At 39.9% G+C, this 22083-nt stretch overlaps 1 protein-coding gene across 3 annotated transcripts in view; it reads right to left on the bottom strand.

The window, feature by feature from the left end:
• The window catches only part of Ipo8 (importin 8), a 62157-nt gene that overhangs the window by 32695 nt on the left and 7379 nt on the right, over positions 1–22083 (bottom strand). For all 3 annotated transcript variants that reach the window (XM_021164775.3, XM_021164776.3, XM_029478481.2), the window contains exons 3-10: positions 19633–19789; positions 15932–16090; positions 14544–14700; positions 10047–10136; positions 8524–8618; positions 7734–7818; positions 4293–4427; positions 2309–2408 (exon numbers count right to left, since the gene is read on the bottom strand). In XM_021164775.3, the coding sequence (XP_021020434.1) occupies positions 2309–2408; positions 4293–4427; positions 7734–7818; positions 8524–8618; positions 10047–10136; positions 14544–14700; positions 15932–16090; positions 19633–19789 (978 nt within the window). The remainder of the gene's footprint in view (positions 1–2308; positions 2409–4292; positions 4428–7733; positions 7819–8523; positions 8619–10046; positions 10137–14543; positions 14701–15931; positions 16091–19632; positions 19790–22083) is intronic.

Genomic DNA, 22083 nt, shown 5'->3' with positions numbered 1-22083 from the left:
ACACTATTCTTGGGAACTGGTACAAAGCTGATTACAGAGTATGACAGTAATCATCAGTATTAATATTAATATAATTAGACAGGAGTAATAAATGCAATAATTTTCTCCTCTGTGGTAATCTGAAAACACAATGCCTATACCAAGTGACTGGAAGAACCACTCAACCAGGCCAGGAGAAAACGACTAAGGGAAAAGCTTTCCAGTGATTTTTTTTTTTCAGTTACAAATACTCTTCTGACCAACTTGTAAAACACAATTATTATATCTGTGCGAGATTTTGCCTTCATGCATGTTTGTATACCCCATTCATGTAAAAGGGTATAGGCCACAAGAAGGTTTCAAATCCCTGGAATTGGAGTTACAGACAGTTGTAAGCTGCCATGTGGGTGCTGGGAATCAAACCTGAATCCTCTGGAGAAGCAGTGAGTGGTCTTAACTGCTGAACCATCTCTCCAGCCCCAGCTGGTGAAATTTGTAAATACCCATGACAGCAGAAAGGCTGAGAACAAGCATGAAAGGGCTTTATTTTTATTATTGTATCATAGTGTAAAGATGACAAAGCTATTAGTTGTCATCTTTAAAAAGAGATACCATTTTACCAAAATAAATAATAAATTAAATAATGTTAGGCCTACTAAAGTTAAGTAAATACACTATACATTACAAAAATCAAACAGATGCTAGGTTAAGAAGTTGGACACAGTGGTACACATATATAATCCCAGTGGTGAGGAGGCTGTAGCTAGATTTCTGCAAGTTCAAGGCAAGTCTGAGAAAGACAAAAGAGTCTTACTCACAAAGTCAAAAGAAAAAGAGACCAGAGAGATGGCTGAGTAGTTAAGATGGAGCTGGAGGGTGTCTGAACGGTTAAGATGAGGATGGAGAGATGGCTCAGTGGCTAAGAGCATGTTCTGCTCTTCCAGAAGACCCAAGTTCAGTTCCCCAGCACTCACATCAGGTAGCTCACAATCACCTAACTCTAACTGCAGTTCTAAGGAATCAAACACTCTTCTGGATTCCTTGGGTACCCACACATACATGGTGTGCGTGTGCATGTGTGCGCACATACACACACACACACACACACACACACACATCTTTTAAAAATAAAATAAAAAATGTTAACTTTTTAACTAAAGAATGCCTTAGGGTTGGAGGTTAGCTCAGTGTAGACTACTTACTTACCTAGCATGCATGCTGCAGAAAGGCTTAAATTCAATCCCCAGCATACCTTGCCAGGTAGGATAGCAAATACCTATAAACGCTGCACTCAGAAAGCTGAGTCAGGAAGGCTGCCAGGAGTTTGAGACCAGCCTACTACATACTGAGTGAAATCCCATTCAAAAAAAAAAAAAAGGAAGAATGTCTTCATTCTTCTGTCGAAGCCAACAGGGAAAGGTGCAGACACAGGAAGAAAGGAAAGCAAGTCCTGCACAGAACTTTTCAAGGCACAATGGAGAAAGAACAATGTTCCTCCTTCCCTCGTTCCTCCTGGAATCAGAGCATGCTAAGCTCTGTAACTCAGGAGCCCACGATGTAGGCCCCGTCAGGACTCTATGCTGAACTTTGGAACCTAAGACATCTAACTCAAGAAGGGAAACAATTTTCTTACAGTACCTTCAATACATCTATCTCAGTTCAAATCTGGCAATCTTCATTTCAACATTATTGAAGGCAGACTAGTGCCAATTAAGACCAGGAGAAAATAGAAATGAGAACAGAAAAAAAGAACAGAAAACAAAGCAAATAAATATGGTAACATTGTCACTCTCACATATCTCCGATACACAACAACATCTGCAAACTGGTTTTACCCAGACAAAGGGGGAGTTGTAACCAGCAACCTACTCAGCTCAACAGCTTCTAGAAAGATCCAAGCCAAATAGATCCCCAAAGGAACTGGGTCACATACAGTGAGGCCAATGAGGGAAATCCTATTCCCTGATGGAATATGTAGTCCAAAGGAGTGGGAGGGTGGGGATGCACCAAGCTGAGGTGCTTCCCAAATGTGCAGGAACCAAAATTCTCCCAGAATATGCATGCAATGTGGTAACACAGAGGAGGTGGTCTCACCATTTCAGCCTCACAGCCTGTGTAGCCAACCACTCTGCAAAGACCTTAGCTCTGATGAAAGAGATGAATAAAGCTACTTTCATCTCCCTCACCCGGAGGCACAAAGCTTGGCGCAAAATGACATGAACTTTTCAGAACTTCATAGCTCATCAAGAAGAGCAGAACTGGTTCAAAATATAAGTTTAGTTGTATTTACATATGCAGGACGTGCTGAGGGAAAACTTGTCTCAATTACCAAATTTCATCCTTATGTATTCATACGGATCTTCTTGCCACAGCTCTTCATCCTCGTCTTTATAACACATCACAGAAAAAATCACATCTTCAGAGATATTCTATGACAAGAAACAAACAAGACAACTGGGTACAGGCTAGTCCAACAAGACTCATAACATTAGTTTTCCAGTTACAGTAATCCTTCTCAGCCTGCATTCACACACATAGGGCCCAACAGCTGAAGACTCAGAAAGACTGAATACTTGGAAACTGGAGGCTAGAAGCAGAAAAGACCAGTTAAACGATGCTCTTTGAAATAAGGACAAGAACAGCAAAACTTTACTAACAAACCAACAGTAAACACTCCATGATTTCTAGTGGAAGGAAAATGCCACCAGGGTCACATTTACTGTGACATTTCTCATTGTGAAAATGTTTCATGTGTCTACGTTAGTCCTAAGTATCAACACATCAACAGCATTGTGTGTTTTCTGCTTCCATTTCCAAAACACTAGTACTCTACTCCACAGCTGTGTTTCAGGGAAGGTTCCTAAGCAGCCCAGGAACAGAAGTCAAGATCACCAGGCAGTAGTGGAGCACGCCTTTAATCCCAGCACTTGGGAGGCAGAGGCAGGCGGATGTCTGAGTTCGAGACCAGCCTGGTCTACAAAGTGAGTTCCAAGGCCATCCGCCACTTAATAGGGTCACTCTGGGCTACTGTCTCAAAAGACAAAAAGAACTCTAAGCATGGCATGGTGGTACATGAATTAATCCCAGCACTCAGGAGGCAGAGGCAGGTGTATCTCTGTGAGTTCAAAGCCAGCCTAGTTTATATAGTGAATTCCAGGACAGCCAGGGCTACACAGAGAGATCTTGTCTCAAAAGAAAAAAAGTTACACCAAGAACTCAGAGTTTATTGGAAGTAGAGATTCACTTTTTGATGTCTTCAAATTACCCAATTATTTATTTGCAAATAAAATGAATATACTATCGATCCATCATTTACCATTTTGGTTTCTTCAATTATTACAAATAATGATGTTAAATTCTATTTTTTCTAGAAAAAAATGTTAATGAAAACAGGGTTATGGGCTGGTGAGATGGCTCAGTGGGTAAGAGCACCCGACTGCTCTTCCGAAGGTCCGAAGTTCAAATCCCAGCAACCACATGGTGGCTCACAACCATCCCTAACGAAATCTGATGCCCTCTTCTGGAGTGTCTGAAGACAGCTACAGTGTACTTACATATAATAAAAATAAATAAATCTTTAAAAAAAAAACTTATTAAAAAAAAAAGAAAGAAAAGAAAACAGGGTTAGACATTAATAAAAGTTTTTAAAATTTAATAAAAATTTAAAGAAAATAAAAATAATAAAGCTGTTTTTAACAAAACAAGACTTCAACCTCTGCTAAAGAACTGAATCCAAGAAAGGAAGGAAGTTAAGAAGGAAGATAGGCTGGCCTTTTGAAACATAGCCACAAGAGAAAAATCATTTATCAGACATCATCTTCTGTAAAATACCACTCCCTTTGTAAAGCCCTACTGGCAGATTCAAAAATGTTTTCAGACAAGGGTCAAGGAAGCATTATGATGTGCCTAACAGAACAGAAACTAAGGTTAAATAAATGACTGAAGGAACCTATGCCAAGCCTCCCAACTCACAAACCTCAAATGCTCCAACTTTGCAAGCCCTTTATAATGTAAGGCTGTACTTGTGAGAAATTATTGCTACTGGAAACAAAGATGAAATATAAAACATAAGACTAAACAATACCGCTGGCAAGATGGCTCAGTGGGTAAGAGCACTGACCATTCTTCTGAAGGTCCCGGGTTCAAATCCCAGCAAGTACATGGTGGCTCACAAGTACACTGACAGCTACAGTGTACTTATGTAAAATAATAAATAAATCTTTTTTTAAAAAAAAAAAGGCTAAACAATACCTACCTGATCTAGAAAAACTTAACAACCAACAAAGGTTTAGAGAGCCACCACCAACACTGACCTGTATATGTGGCTTCATCTGCTTCCAAGTCACAGCATGGACAACCCCTTGGTTTAGGTAGTTGAATGCTTGCTGAAGAACACGGGGGGCTATATACTCTTTCTGTCTGTATTGGTCTAAAATTTTTAGTAGTACCTACAGGAAAACGGGTGGAGGTTGAGAGGGAGGAACACAGAACAATTACTAGGTTAAAAAGGAAACAGTGTTTATGGTATGACATAAAATACTATAGAGACACCAGGCTATGCAAGCGGATTTAGGGAAGATAATGTGAGAATCCTCATGCAGGCGTTTTACTTTTTAGATAGGTCTGTGTATTACAGTGAGCTCAGAGATAGCTCACTGAATTTTAAGCATTTTTTTTCTTCTAACATATATGCTACGCAGAACAAGTCTATTTTCTAGTCCATGGCATGTGTGCTGGTTTGAGTGAAAATAGCCCCCTATATGATCACAGGGAGCAGCACTATTAGGAGGTGTGGCCTTGTTAGTGTAGGTGTGGCTTTGTTAAAGGAAGTATGTCATGGGGGGGGGGGGGGCGCGCTTTGAGATTTTTAGCTGCTCAAGCCAAGCCCAGTGTCACTCTCTCTTCCTGCTGCCTGCTGATCCAGATGTAGAGCTCTTAACTATCTCTCCAGTACTATGTCTGCCTGCATGCTGCCATGCTGCCCACCATAAAGATAATATACTAAACCTTTGAATTGTTTGTTGGGTTTTTTTGTTTTGTTTGGGGAGGGGGAGTTTGTTTTGTTCTTTGGTTCTTCAAGACTGGGATTCTCTGTAAAGCCCTAGCTGTTCTGGAACTGACTCTGTGGACCAAGCTGGCCTCCTGAGTGCTGGGATTAAAGGCATGTGTCACCATTGCCCAGCCACACCTCTGAATTGCAAGCCAGCCCTATTATAAATGTCTTCCTTTATAGGGGGTTGCCATAGCCATAGTATCTCTTTACAGCAGTAAGACTCTTCAATTTTCAATACAATTACAGATTTTACTGAGTAAACATTTCAATACAAATTACACATCAGCCCATGTTCACATAGCACCAAAGCTTAGACCTTAATCAGAATATAAACATTCTTCTAAAAAATAGTACTGATTTATCCAATTATTCTTTCAAATAATTGAATTAGATCCCTAACTAACCTACACACAAAATAAATTCCAGATAGGTAAATACTTTAACAAGTTAAAAAAAAAATCTGGGCTGGCGAAATGGCTCAGTGGGTAAGAGCACTGACTGTTTTTCCGAAGGTCTTGAGTTCAAATCCCAGCAACCACATGGTGGCTCACAACCACCCGTAATGAGATCTGATACCCTCTTCTGGTGTGTCTGAAGACAGCTACAGTGTACTTAGATATAATAATAAATAAATCTTAAAAAAAAAAAATCTAAAGCATTAAGTTCCTAGGAGAAAAGTGTGGGATATTTATATTTTATAATCTCAGGCCACCAACAATCTCTGTAACATAACACAAAGTTGACTTTTCTTATGGGCTGGTTACAATCCTGTTTATAGGAAAGATCCCTGAAGCAGCTGTGACTGGCTCCAGGGCCTTCAGACACAGCACAGGGCTCCTGCCTCCCAATTCTTAGTCCTTATCACTTCATGTGTCAGCTTACAAGTGAGTTGCTAAACCTTTCAAAATATGGACAAAATTTATAAATCAGAATATCAATTTTATACAAGATGACTAAAATCTAGGTTAGTAAAATGTGTCTGAAGTCCTACTATGACTAGAAACTGCTACAATGGCAGCCAAAAGGGTGATACTGAACAAGACAGTCCTGACACAGCTGGGGCTCCAACAAAGTGGAGGAGATTCAAAACAGCAGCAGAGGACAATTCCTGGCAAGGAAACTATTTTAAATATCAAGAGCATATGTCTTAGGTAACAATTCTGGCAAAGACACACGGATATGGCTGTTTGTTTGTTGTTTGAGACAGGGTTTCTCCGTGTTGCCTTGGCTGTCCTGGAACTCCCTCTGTAGACCAAGTTGGCCTTGAACTCAGAGAGACCTGACTACTTCTCCCTCTTGAATGTTGGGATTAAAGGCATGTTGTTGCCACCACCCAGGCAATTATTTTTTTAATACAAGTAGTATATGCATATGTATATACATGCATGCTTAAATGACACTAGAAAATTCTAAATGGAGTTCAAGTGGCATCAATGTCAAGACACTTCTTGGAGTTTAATAGCAGCAGAAAAGAGCCAAAGACTCTGCTCTGAATAGCTGAACAGATAATTTTACTTATGATTTACTAATTTCCCCCAATAGAGTATCTCATGAGCAACATATCAAAGTACATCTCAGAAACCATTTCACCTTTAGTCACCTTTGAAGTACTTAATTTCACATTACTGAGAGATTTGTGAAAAATCTATAAACACCTTCTGTATCATTGAAACTCTGGCTTATGTCTAATTAAGCAGGCTTGGCTTTCCTACAAGGGTCCTGACACAGCTAATTACTAATTATTAACTCCCATTTAAAAAAAAAAAAATAGCAAACATATCATGATTCAGTTGGCAATATTTGATGGTCCAATGATCAGAGTCCACTTGTCCTTTGCAAGTTTTGAAGTTTTTAAATGTTAACATCAGCAGCTTCTCACAAGTTCCACGTTTTTTCTTAAGTGGAATAAATTCACCAACTTCCTTGAACATGTGCATGTTTTTACCTGAGAGTCTTCATTAATACCTAAGCTTGACTATTTTTTTTTTAACTTTATACATTGTAAAAGTTAGACCATCTCCCCCAACAATGCATGATGTGAAATTTACAATGTACCCCAATCCCACTCATCTTCCTATCTCTTCATATCTGCCCTCCACCCTTGCATCCTCCCCACCAAAACAAAACAAAAAGAAAAAAAAACAAAAAACAAAATCTCACTTGGAACTACAGTGTGTGTCACAGTGTACTATACAGTATACTCTTTGGTCTACACATCTTTACTTGCAAATATTCATTGCACTGAGTCACTGGTCTGGTTCAAGGCCTCTGGTTTCTACTACACTCTCAATATTAGATCCTCACTGGACTCTTCTCAGCTATCCCTCTGGTGGGGTATATGCTGGGTTGACTACACTTGAAACAGCTTTATTCAGAGGGTATAAATCTTCAAATAAAATAAAACAAGGCAAAGCTCAAAGAAATAAGAGACATAAGAAGACAGAGAGCCTAAAATTGGCCAGGTCCACATCATCATCTGAGGCTTCTTTCTAAGTCTAGGAGCCAAGAAAGGCAGTTCTAGTGGAAGCCGATGGAGAATACAAGGTTCTCAAGCTAGTTGTCCTACAGCAGACTCTCACGGCTGCCATTTCATCTTCTTTTAAGTGTGCAACGAATTACCGTGTTAGCAATCTACTTTAAAACAGGCAGGAATACACTCAGTAATAACCATTCTTCTATCTTAAAAGCATGAGTTTATTACCTGTTGAATTCCCACTGCATAGGTTTTCAAAAAAAATTCAGAAAATTCGAAGTATTCTTTTGTGACATTTCCTGGGCTTCCATACCTTAAAATTCAAAGAGGAAACATCTAAGTACTGTGATATTTAAAAACAAAGCACACTTGCTATTTTAAATGCAGATACTGAGAGATATATTCTACTGGGCCATAAAGCTAACACTTTCTCTTTTCAAGATACAATATGAATCAGGAGAAACTCTAAAGATTCTAGAGCACAGCCAGCATTCTGGAAGGAAGCTTCTAACCTCTAAACCAATAACTCCTAGAAGGTATAAAAAGGTTATACCTGACATGTTTTTCAATAAGTGTCCATGTGCACCTTCTTGCACAATTTCTACATATGTCTAATGAAAAAAATGACAAGTTGCACAGAGTAGAATAGAGCTAAAGGCTGTACATCTTTGTTATGATCTCTGGGCAGCAGGTACAAGCCTGCTTTAAACAGCTGGTAAAACTGTGCCCTCTGTGGGTTTTGTGCTTTGGTTTTTTGATTGTATGAGACAGCATCCTTTAGCTCAGGTTGGCCTCCAACTCATTAAGTAGCTGAGAATAACTTTAAACTCCTGACCCTCCTCCCTCCACTTCCCCGAGGCTTAGAAGCAAGTACCACTATGCAAAGCTACTCTCTGTGGTTTTAAAGACAAAAGAAAAAATGATATTGTGTATGACATCAGGGAGACACTCAACTCTAGTACACCTAATACCACGATGCCAACTGTAACATCATTGCTATAGTTAAGCAGGGCAATACCGTTCAAAGAGACGAGCGACAATGTGCAGAGCCCACTTCTTACACTTCCACCACACCAGCTCTGGTCGGTCATCCTCATCAATTTGAAGAGTCTCCTAAGAGGAGAAAAACATCCAAGTCAGATTTTTGCCTAAGAAGATTTATAAAAACAGCATAAATTTTAGTATAGATTAAGTCATAGCTGGGCAAACTGAGACTTACTTTACTTACTTTACGGGTAGCTAGTTAAGAATTAAATAAGTTAAGCCTATCTTTCCTGGCCAGTGTTGGTGTTCACACTGATCTCCAAGAGAAGCAAGTAGGCAGAAACAAAACACAAGCACCAAGTCACCTGATAGATTCTGAGAGGATGAGAGGTTCTGAGTTTGGATGTGGGCAACAGTAACAAGACTGTTGTCAAAAATAACTCAACTGTTTATTGCTTATGTGGGCACACTGAAACTTGGAATAATTTGTTTCAAATATAGACAATGAAGAAGATAGGAACAAAGGACATGCTTAGTATATGTGAGAGACCCTGAGTTCAACCTCGGCACTTAAATATGTAAGAAAGAGATATGGACACAAAAGGAATGGAAAACATTTTCAAGACAATTCAAATTCTTAAAATACAAACGTTAACTTGACAAACAGCCACTGCAGATCACAGTGGAATACTTTCACCTGGAAAAAAGGTGACTTAGAACCCTGCCTGTGAGCACCTGCAGCACGCTCAGCCAGTGTGCATTAAAGTACATGCCTGAAGCTCTGTTTCTGCTTATAAGGTTTGCTGGAAGCCCAACACTTTCAGGAAGCAATGACTCAGCCACTGAGTTCCACCCCAGCCAAGTACTGAACTACATTCTTAGAGTTAACAGCTTAAATATTAAAACTACCTGGATATCAAGCAATGAAACACTCAGTTAAAATGACAATATGCAAACAGTGGGCCTGCATGATGGCTCAGTAGGTAAAGGTGCCTATACTGCACTCGATGACCTGACTTTGATCCCCAAGATCCACATGGTTGAAAGAAAGGACCACAAATGTCCTCTGACCCCTACACATATACCATGGTGTGATTCCATACACACATACCACCTACCTATACAAACATCCACTAACGAAAATTTTAAGTGTAAAATAAAAATTTTAAAGAATAGTTATAGCCAGAAAAATATTAATAACATTTATTTTTCATTTTTGGTGAAAAACAAATATAAAAGTACATGTACTGTTTTTATAAGTAAAATTCTAAACATACGTGCAGAAAAAAAGACTAGAGGGATATGTAGCAAGGTTTAAAATGTTTTAACCAGTATAAATAAGGTTAAACATAGTTACTGTTTTAATATTCTTGCTGATCTGATGTTCTAAAAATGAACATTATAATTATATATTTACAGTATTTTATAAGTTAATATGAGAGAAGGTTTCTGGTTTTGTTTTTGGGTTGTTTTTGTTTAACTGCAGACCAGACAGTGAATCAGCATTAAGTATCCCATCAATACATTTGCAGGCTTTCCTCCAGAGTTCTGACTTACCGGAGGGACCGTCCTATCAATGATGGTACGAAAGATCTCCATCCACGTTGTCATGGTCTGGTGATTCACCAGCTGAAGAGGCAGTGCATACTAGAAAACAGAGCAGCAGTAGGCAGTGATCCCTCCTGCCCATAAAACCCAGCATTTTATATCTTCTGGGATAATATCTGAGCAAGATACTAACACTAACTCCTCATTTAATCTAAAATTTAACCTTAAAACATCCATCATCAAATATGTATTTTTAGCAGCTAAGAGGCAACAAGGTCTCATACATCACAGGTTACCCTAAAACTCACCCAACAGGATGACTCTGGACCCCTGGTCTTCCTGCCCCCAGGTGCTGGATACTGAAACTACAGGTGTGCGCCACCATACCTAGCTCTATGTAGCACAGGGGATTGAACCCAGGGTTTCAGGTATCAAGGAAAGAACCTGAATTACTTTCCCAGCCCTCTTGTTTGTTTATCTGGTTGGCTTGCTGGCTGGTTGATTGGTTGGTTGGCTTTCCTTTGTGTTGCAGGATATTTCTAGGTGTGTGCTCAGCCCTTAGCACAGACCTTTATTCCTTTGACTGGAATACAGACACATCCTTAGTACACAACTTTAATCCCTGACAGTGAAGGTAAAGTTAACTGATAGAAGGAAGCACCCACGTATGAAAGTGGTGTCTAATTGAGAAGCAGACAAAGTGACGAATCAGAAAAAAATATGACAGAATAGGATACGCCCAACTCTCTAGAGGAGAGGAAAGAGAAGCTACTTAAGAGAGAGCAGCAAAGAGAGAAAGGAGGCAGTTTTGCCAGGAGAGTTATAGAAAGATGAGCTGTGGATAAAGAACAAGCTAGACACAGGTGAAGACAGAACAAGGCAGAGAATGAGAAGGAGCCAGAAGATTAGAACATACTACCATACTATGAGGCCAAGCAGAGCAATTCAGTCAGAAACTGAGAGAAGCACGACTGAGTCAGTCAGCTTGGAGAGGAGTTTGAGCCAGAACAGCTGAGTTAAACCAGCCAAGAACAGCTGAGTTAAACCAGCCAACAGAGTTCAGAAAGAACTAGAAAGGGTGAGCTTATTCAACAGTAAACCTCAGAGGCTGAAAACATTCTAGGCCTGGATAAGATTGTACAGACTAGAATCTTCCAGGACTAGGCCTAGGTTAGCAGACTGGGGCAATAAGCCTCAGAGATGACAATGACTACACACAAATAAAAGTTACATTTACATTTTGAAACAAAGTCTCTTGTAGCCCAAGCTAGCTTCAAATATGCTATGGAGCCAAAGATAGCCTTGAAATCTTAAATCTTCCCATCTCTGCTCCAAAAATACTAGAATTACAAACATTTACAACCCATACCTGTTTTTGAAATATAAATCTTTTAAATTTAGAAATATACATGTCATTGGCTGTTTCTCTGGTCTACCATTAAAAAAGAAAGATTTTACATCAATAAGATCTCTTTTACTTCACATACATTTTGGGCTATTTTTACAACTTCCTCTTCATGTATCAAACTTTTAATTATAAGCACTTTGATGAAAATCTTCACCTCACTAAATGCACACAAAGCTCTTTTTCAATCCCCATTTTCTACTTTGCAGTCCAATCCCTATAATGACTTCTGTTCAGGCTTCTATCTCCCCTGCTGTGCCATGAGCTGCAGGGAGCTGCCTCCACACCCACTGCTCTACTGTCCCCTAGCAAGGTACTGGTGACATCCCTGCCATTTCACAAAGCTCTCACTCCAGCTGGGAGAATGTGGATGCAGGGGCGGGGATAGTGAAGGGGGAGAGGAGAGAGGTGGCTAGGAGTATGCTATTTCACACCTACAAGCTGGACATGATGAGCTGCTTACAAAACCATCACCCAGGAGTCAGGTAGGAGGCAAAGGCAGAAAGACTGACATGAGTTTGAGGAGTGGGATTCTGTCTCCAAAAAAGAGGCTGAGAAAGGTCAAAAAAAAAAAAAAAAAGTCACACTTTATTCTAAGTGCCACATAGGAGGGAGGCATTTGGGCTTAAACTCAGGTCCATAGGAGGAGGAGCAGGCAGGGGGTTAGGCAGAAGTAGTGACTCCTGTAGTATGTGTGAAAGCCTCTACACAGAGAATTGCTACTTAAGACAAAGTCAACCTCATTGAATCAGACATTGGACAGCAGTTCCTCTGGACTGTCTGTATCACAGCCAGTCGACTCTAATTCTGACATCATGATCATGATGGCAGCTTCACTTCTCAAATCAGGTTTGTTTTTTTGTTTGTTTGTTTGTTTTTTAATTTTGCCTCATCAGAGAAGTATATTACCATACTAATATATAACAGATTACCAAAATCAGTTAAAAGATATTAGAATGTCTCATCTTCTGTTTTTGTCTGTTTTTTTTTTTTTTTTTATGTGTTTGAGAGATTTTTCTTCCTGTGTCCGTTAGCCAAGTATAAAGAATCCACAGAAAACTCATGTCACCAGCCTTCATGTTACCAATCAGTGCTTGGCTCTGTTTTCCCAGCAAGAAAGGCTAGTCCAGCCCCAAATACACAGGCTATTATTGTTGTTGGTATGATGCCCCAGTGTAAAGGAGGCTAAGGGAGATCTCTAGCACTGACTCTAGAAAAGAGACCACGTAGCTTTCTTCCCCAGAAGTTCAGAAAATGTGGAAGAATATATTTCTCTATAGCCTACTTTCTTTTCTCTTGTGAGATCTGCTTCCTTCCATCTATCCTGAAAAAAAAAAAGACTTAAAAAAAAATCTGCCTTCAGCTGCCATTATTAAAAGCATATAAAGCCAGGCAAGGTGGCTATACCTTAATTCCAGCATTCAGGAGGCAAAGGCAAGCAGATCTCTGTAAGAAGCCAGCCTGATGTACATAATGAGGCCTACAACAGCCAGAAGTGAACAGAGAAACCAGTCTCAAAAAGCCAAAAATAAGCAAATAAATAAATAAATAAACTTATTATATATATACATATATAAAACAAGAGAATATAACTCCAGCTGTGTAGTGATACTAAAATAGTCCAAAGATGCCCAAGTCAAAATGAAGAACAGATCCCAGCTCTCCTGCCTCCCTAGCTCAGATAAACCAAACTCATAGCACAAGGAATTATAAAGAGAGCACAGAACAGAGCTTTAATCCATTCACATTGAGGCTGACCCCAATTCTTCTTCCCTGGCTGAAATCATTTACTCAAGTTTTTTTCAAGTATCAATGTTAAATATCCTCAAACTTTAAAGACTTTCCATCCCTATCTTCTAACTATTTTTAAATTACCATAGTAGTAGCCCTTATAGCTTAAGTCAAAGAAAACGTGCGGACGGCATAAAGGCCATAGATAAGCATGGGACAATCCAGGGAAAGTTAAATACAAAGCTGATCTCTCCAAAGGGAAAAGATATTTGGCTGTTTCTCCTGGAATGCTGGGGAGAATATAGTTTACAACCTGGTGATCTTCTGCTACCTGTTGGGCCAGGCTCTGCCCAGAACCTCCAGAATATTATGTTTGATTATCCCAGACTTTTTCCCCCTAAAACCTTGCGCTTTACTTCCAAGCCATGAAACTCATTCTTGTGAGACATCATCTGTACAATAGCCTAAGTGATTTCTGTGGTATCTTAGGGCCAGCTATTATGTTTACCTTGATGAAGCCACATGTGTACTTTGTAAGAAGCTTCAATGCAAACATGCTTTAAGCTTTGTCATACTCATGGGCCTGAATTAATTGCTATCGAACACTCTTTCCAAAATTGTGCTGTACTTAAATATGGCTAAAGTAAAATGATCTGGGTAAGACTCCAAAAATTCTTAGCCCAGCACTGGTCACCAAAGTCAGACTAACCTGGGTTTCACTCTAACTGCCCCCTGATCGTTTTTCCCTGCCTGCTATAAAGCCTACAAAGACCCTCCTCCACAAGAGCCACTAAATTTGTGTTGGCTTAAATTTGGCTGAAGATGAAAAAAGGCCATCAATGTGATCTCCCATTAAGAGGGACTCTATTTTCTTTCTTCTCCTCCTATAAACACAACTAACCAGCAAACAGGGCACCTTGAATCTAAACGCAAGTTTTAGGTCAAGCAACACCTGGGGTTCTTTATAACTTGGAACTTTAGACGAAGAAAGACAGCACACAGACACCAAACTTAACTTTGGATGCCCAGTGATCATGGCTAACAGTACATTTCTGTGAGCCTGATTCTAAGGTAAAAATATGATTCTAAATAATGACTGGGGGGGCTGGTGAGATGGCTCAGTGGGTAAGAGCACCCGACTGCTCTTCCAAAGGTCTGAAGTTCAAATCCCAGCAACCACATGGTGGCTCACAACCACCTGTAATGAGATCTGATGCCCTCTTCTGGTGTGTCTGAAGACAGCTACAGCGTACTTACATTAAATAAATAAATAAATAAATCTTTTTTAAAAAAAATTAATGACTGACGCTTCTACAGGGTACACACAAACTCAAGGTTCTTCCGAGTTCATCTTCTGCAGTCACACCGACCTGAACGAGAGCATAGAATATTTTCAGAATCTGTTTCTGCAGCAACACGGAGTAATGGGAGGCATCCGGAAGCAGCTGCAGGATTTGCTGTTGAATTCTAGGCAGAAATATCTGCATGGCTGCCAGGAGAGGCTCTCTTTCTTCTGCTTTTTTATATCTGCAGGAGCAAAGACAGAGAATTAGAAGGTAATGATTTCTACTTCCCAGTGAGCTGTAAACACCGAGTGAAAAAGACTTGTTAACCATACAAGACAGAAAGTAATGAAACACGGGCTTAAATTTCCTACGAAGCTGTTGCAATGGAGTTGGAAGAAATTCTGAAAGGATAAATTCTCGTTTCAGGCAGCCACAAAATCTTTGTTCAAACGTTGGGACTAGTTTAAGAATCCAACAATGAACAACTGTAATCCTAGTTCTCAGGAGCTAAGACAGAAGGATCATGATTTCAAGACCAGCCTGAACTTACAAAGCAAAATCTGTCTGAAAATGCCAAGGGCTGGGGATGTGGCTCATGAAAAAGGCCCTGGGTTGGTTTGTTATGCAGCAATGGGAAGGAAGGAGGGGGGGGGGGGGAGGGAGGGAGGGAGGGAGGGAGGGTGGATCAATCCAATACTATTTAGTAATTTTATATGGAAATTCTTTTAGTATTTAAGTTAACTCTCATCAAACCATAATTCATCCTATGAAATGAAAGTTGATCTGCTAGCTTAGACACACACATTCTGCAGGGTAAATAACATGGAAAATTTTTTCTCATATCACCCTTCACTGAGAGTAAATATACTTTACAAGCCTGGGTGTTCTCAGTTCACTTGTATGGTTGCCAATCTAAAATTATTTTCTAAATAGAAAGTCTATACAACTTTCTAAACTATCATCTTGAACAAAAACTACATGGGCTGTGATCTCAGCACTTAGGAGGCTAAGGCAGAAGGATGGCTGTGCGTTCAAGGCCAGCTTGATCTACTAAGTGATACTGTTCAAAACAAAGAAAAACTACAGGATTGCATATACAAAAGCAGCGCTCATCTTAAAACCCCCAAAAATAACATTAACTGCTATCCAAGTCTTGTACCTCACCAGCAACTTTCATGGAAATGTCTCAAAGAACTTTACACTTCCTACATTTTCTCATCAGAAAAGTGTCTGATTTCTGTATCTGAGGTATATCTACAGCAACAGCTAAAGAAAGTACCACCACTCGCTGCCTTGGAACTCAGCAGTGTACACCAGAAAGGCTGAGCACCACTGACCAACTACAGCAAGTGAACACAGTTTGTCTCAGCGTTTTCCACGATGAACTTATTTTGCCAAGCCCCACAGCAGACTGATCTACGAGCCTGAGGCTGCAGGACACCGTCTCTCTTTGCTAGTAGGAATGAACTTACTCATAGGTCTTCACCAGCTGATATAAGCACAATAAACTGCCAAGCCAGCTCCCACTGTTTGGTGACTGCAAGTAGTAGTCTATCTTGTCGACCACTGCAGGCCAGTGACCAGGAAAATCGTGTCTAATGATGACTCGGAGACACATTGTTAACTGGACTCTGTGAGGTGGGAAAGAAAATGCGCAAATTCAAGCAGTTAAGAGTATCATCCCCCAAAGAACTAAAATATTGATATAATGTTCTCCAACTCCCTTTACGTTTGTTATACACCTACAGACAGGCACCACTGAGCATGGATAACATTGAGAAATGTGTCATTAGCAAGTTCAAATTTGGGTGAAAACCAGAGTATACCTTTATAACCTAGATGCTCATCCAGTTACATCTAAGGAGATCTAATCACATGGGACATGACTGTATACACTGCAAACTTATGCAGCAAAAGACTGTATACATGTAGCCACCATATGAGAAAAAGTAATCCTGCTAAAAAAACCTTCTCAGTGGCACAATTTACTGAGAATAAACAGAATGGGGGAACTCAAATAAATGAAACCTCCATCTTACCCTAAAGGTATTTTAGTGGGCCCTGCACCTCACTTGGACAGCACAATAGATCTCACCCTGGTAGAGGGAGTGAGGATGAGCTAGACACGAGGGTATGAGCACAAAAGAGCTGTCCCTGCCACTCATCTGCCATGAGGTGGTGTGGAGGTGATACCCTCTCACCCTCACCATCTGCAGCAGTGAGTAAAGCTGGCCCTGGGGTCATGAGAGCAGGAGATCTGGTCCTGCCCTCACCAGCTGCAGTACTGGGGAGAGTGGGCCCCACACCTTAACTGGGGAGCACAGTGGAGCTGGCTTTTATGGCATGGGTGGAGGTGAGTCATGAGCACTGAAGGCATGAGAGTGGGAGAGCTGACCCTGCCCCTTGCCAGCTGCAGCATTGGGTGAACTAGCTGAGGCATTGCTGGAGAGCTCACCCTGGTACTGTGAGTGCAGGAGAACTGGTGGGCTGACCAACTCAGTGATCACTTAGGCCCAGATGCAGGGCCTTGAGTTGGTCCACCCCAACATCTACCTCAGCTATGAGCTGCAGAAGCATGTGAACGGAAACCCAAAGCTGCAGGATCTCCATGACACAGGGCCACAAGAAGAGAAGTCCTGATGAGGATCCAGTATTGATGCTATAGCAGAAGCCAGAGGCCTTGAACCAGACCAATGACTCATTACAATAAACATTTACAAATAATGATGTGTAAACAGAAGGGCCTACTGTGGGACACACTGTGACACATTACAGCTTCTATGAAGAGATTTTTTTTAGGTTTTGTCTTTTGCTTCATTTTCTTTGTGGGGTTGCAAGGGTAGAGGGCGGATATGAAGGGACGAGGATATATGGTGTGAAAATCACAAAGAATCAGTAAAAAGTTAAAAAATAAATTTTAAAAGATTGTCAAAAAATTCAAAGTATACAGCAAATCTACCTCAACTCTGTAAAAATTCTTACTTGTTTTATTTTATATTTGAGTCTTCATATCCAGAAGGAGCGGCATATATAGGGTCCTGGGTTTGATCTACAGCACACAGAAAGAGAGAGAGAGAGAGAGAGAGAGAGAGAGAGAGAAAGAAAGAGAAAGAGAGAGAAACAGAGAGAGAGAAACAGAGAGAGAAACAGAGAGAGAGAGAAACAGAGAGAGAGAAAGAAAGAGAGAGAGAGATACAGAGAGAGAAAGACAGAGACAGAGAGACAGACAGAGGCACACAGAGAGAAGGGATAACAACATATAGATTATGTATACACATGCAGATAGATGATACATACATACATAAATATATACAGAGATATGCCAACACATAGGTGATGATAGATAGATGATAGATATGTATATATACATACAAATATAGATATATAGGCAGACAGATACACATGTGACTACCAAATGGGCAAGCCTAGGGCTGGTGTGTGGTTCATTGGTAGAGTACCTCTCTGTGTATAAAGTATATGTATACATATACACAATTTGTCAACTGGATAAACCTAGCTCTCATCAGTTAAGAAAGAGACAGTATGGTACATTGTACCCGTGAAAATACACACTAATTCTTGTACTGTAAATACAACAAATATGGATTTACAAGGCAATTTCTGAAAAATAGGAAATTGAAGAACCACTACCAAAGAAATAAGTGGGGAAAAAAAGCAACAAAAGAAATAAAACAGAAAAAGGAATATGCAAGATGCTATTTAGTACAGTCATCACTTCTCAGTGAGATCTCATCTGTAACTAGGATTGAAAAGAAAACAAAGGGGAAGCAAAAATGTTCCTTCTACAAAGTACCACTGTTACTACCAAGTATGTCCTCATGAAGTCATTTGATTAGAGAATTAACCTGCCAAAATTAGAATTCCAAACTGTGATTTCTGCTGAGCTGTTCATTTGTGAGGAAGTTTTACGTAGCCCAGACTGGAGATGACCTTAAACTTCTGATGCGCCTGCTTCTATGTCCCAAGTATTGGGATTCACACATGTACCACTACACCCCACTACACTACACCATTGCATGCAGTGCTAGGAACTGAACCCAAGGTCTCTTGCATGCTAGGAAAGCAGCCTACCAACTGAGCTACCTCCTCAGTCTCAGGGTTCCAAATGGTAAAAAATAAATAATAAACTAGTGTTCAGTCGGGCATTCAACAACGTAGATCTGTAAAAACTGAGGAAAAAAATTAAGCTGCATATTGTATCTTCCTTACAGTACAAAAGGGATTTTCTCTGCAGTACTTGTAAATGAAATCAGTAGTACCTTCATGTAAATGAAATGAAGCAGTACCTTCAAAGGTCCTTAGTTCATGAGAGGAGCAAAGTCACTGAGAACTGTCTCATAAAACACAGGGGTTTCCTGTCTACTACTACAACACAGGCATAAAGCATAGCTAAAACTTTTCACTTTTTAGGATTTCATCTTGAGATGGGCCTCGTGGTCCATTTCTCAGTTCAAGCCAAGTGCAAGACAGGCAAGGAGAGCTACCCCTGCGTGCTGCTTTAGAACCACTGGGAGATGCAGGAGATCGGGAAACAAGCATCCTCACAGACGAACAGACAATGGTTTTGAGAGGTTCCTGGGACACAACTGGCGTATGGGGAACCAATGAGAATAAGGATGCTCTTCTTCAGTGAGTACCTGTGCTCTCCTAGCTACAGAAACAACTACGCAATAATTCAACATCCCCACCATTCATCCCTTGCCCCTCCCCCTCCATCTGCAAAGGAAATTTCATTACTGGCTCATATGTTGAAGGAAATTTGTTTCTACTCTAAGATTGTGAAATTCGTAACTCCACAGCTATGCTGTCTAATATATAGAACTAAAAACGCATTTTCTGGTCTGGAAACATAGCTTAGTTGGTAAAAACTTGCCCAGAATACAAGAGGTCCTCTGTTTAAGCTCCAGCTCTACATTTATCAATCTTAGCAGTATACAGCTGTAATCCCAGCAATTGAGAATGGAGACAGGAGGACTAGAAGTTCAAGGCCATCCTTGGTCACACAGTATACTTGAGACTAGCCTGGGATATATGAGACCTGTCTCAAAAAATAAAAAATACATACACACAAACAAAGCTGAAGACTATATACCTAATAGTCCCAGCCAAGGCCAAATGACTCCTCAGATCATGCAGACAGGGTGTGGCCTACCTCACCAGATCTGGAGACCGAATTATCCCTTCCACAATGTTGTCACGGATCTGCTGCCGGTCGTTCTCATGAATATTGAATGGAAATATCACTTCTCCTGGTGGAGGCTCCCTGTCTGGCCAGTATTGTGTCACCATGTTCTTCAGGTAGATGGCAGCTGAGTTTAAGAGAAAAACAGATGTGGTTGGACTCAGCCTTACAATTCAGTCTTGTACAATACAATGCCCACCCAAGATGGAAAAGCTTACAGGTGCAAAAGTTCCCCAACTTGGGAAGGGAAGATGGGAAGAATTCAAGAATTTTATTTGGGAGTCCCACAGGAACAGCCCACCAAGCTGGAGGACATCCTTGAGTGACATAGACATGACCTTGGAATCATGTCCAAGTTTTCAGACTGAGTACAAATACAGTGTCATCAGGAAATTTCCCTTTTCTCAAACTTAACAGTAAACCTGCTATCTGCTGCTGATCCTATCCCCTGTCACCCTGTACATTCAGGAGTATTTGTGCCCTTATAGCACTGGTAATTTAATTTAATTCTTTGATATATTATTTATAATTCATAAATAGACATCCACTCTCAAATATATTTGGAAAATCTCAAGAAATCTGTATCCCTATCTATCAAAATATATAAATCAATTACTTTGTTTCTACTTTTTTCAACATTGGACAAAAAGACATTTGGAAGAAATTAGCTGAATTACTGCTATGAGACTGCTTTATTTTGTTTGGTGTATGTTTGTGGTATGTGTATACATGCATATTCACATGTGTGTGGGAGCATGTGAGGGAGGAGGGATTGTGTATGCACATGCATGCATGTAGAGGCCCAGAGTTTCTTCTTGATTACTATCAACTTATTTACTAAGGCAGGAGCTGAGCTGGATGTGGAGGCCAACTCTGGGCTAGTCATCTTGCTCTAAGAAACCAACATTGCCTTTGGGTGATAGGATTACAGGAGGCCACCAGGTATGGCTGGCTGTCATGCAGGTTCTGGGAATCAGAACGTGGATCCTCACTCGTGCATTTCATCCACTGAGCTAGCTCCCCAGTGTAATAAGAGATGTGGCTAGACATAGTGATGCACTGCCTTAACCCCAGCACATGCGGAAGTTGAGAAAGAAAGACTGCTTCAAGTCTAAAGCCAATCTGAGCTATATAATCAACTCAAAGTTGAGATCTTGTCTCAAAGAGAGGAAAGAGAAAAAAAAGAATATGAAGTTTTTTAACCATTCCAGTTTAATACTTAGTATAAACACATATTCTCAAACGTGTATAAAGACAGACATGTTTCCGAAGAGCGCCCCAGCTTTCTCTTTCCTTTCTGCTCCCAGCAAAGTTTCTTCTACTTCAATTTTACTATGAATTAAACATGGATAATAAAAGCATTTCACCATTGAAGAAATACATGTTCTGTATTGGTTAAAATGTGACCAAAATTTAACTAAATTATGAACTTGATATCCTATAAGCCCTCTTTCATACATTTTGATGCACCTAGGATTTCAATGTGTTTAAGTTAAAAAAAAAAAAAAACTTTACAGCATGGTAAGCATGCATATATGTGAGAATGTGTATGTGTTTTAAACCAAGCTATGAACTAAGTATCTCATTTACCTCAGTATGATTATTCTATTCTATAATGTGACTGGGTAAGACTACTCATGCAATAAAAAAAAAAGCTAAACATGGTAGTACACGCATAGAAGCCCAGAACTTGAAAGGCAGAGACAGAAAGATCAAAGCCCACCTAGACTAGATGAAAGGGATAAGGGAAGAAGATATACATCAGACATATAAATAAGCTTCATATTTAAAACAAAAAGTCTACTTCCTGGTACTAATTAAAAAAAAGAAAAGGAAAGGGAGGGAGAGAAAGGGGAAGAGAAGGAAGGAAAGAGAGAAAAAGTTCTGGTCCCCATTCAAACATCCATTCAAAGTCGCATGGTGGTGTCACACACCTTTAATCCCAGCCCTGGGGAGGCAGAGGTAGGCAGATTTCTGTAAGTTTGAGGCCAAGGCTATGACACAGAGAAACCCTGTCTCTGAAAAAAAAAAAAAAAAAAAGAAAAGAAAAAAGTCCAAGCAATACACTACATCTGTGAGTTGACACAAATGCCACTAGAACTCAGATCTATAAATCTGTGGTCTTAATCTAAGTGACCTATGGTAATGCTATTGGGATCATAACAAATTAGAGAGATAAATTATTAAAAGTAGAAAAGCAAAATGGAAAACAGCAATGTTAGAAAGGCAAGGAACTGATGGATAGATGAAAGCAGAGAATAAAATAACCAAAAAAACCCAAAAAAAACTAGAGTAGCAGTGAGAACTCAGTATTTACCACTAACTTTTCAAGAGAAAAGAAAATGTCTTAGAAGTATTTCATGTGTTCTTCCTAATTTTTCAAGAGACTTTTGAATACATATTTTTAAATTATATTTTTAT

The sequence above is a fragment of the Mus caroli genome, unplaced genomic scaffold (genome assembly GCF_978045245.1).
Source record: "Mus caroli unplaced genomic scaffold, Mus_caroli_1 scaffold_7, whole genome shotgun sequence".
Lineage (NCBI taxonomy): Eukaryota > Metazoa > Chordata > Mammalia > Rodentia > Muridae > Mus > Mus caroli.
This window is presented reverse-complemented; position numbering and strand designations above follow the sequence as displayed.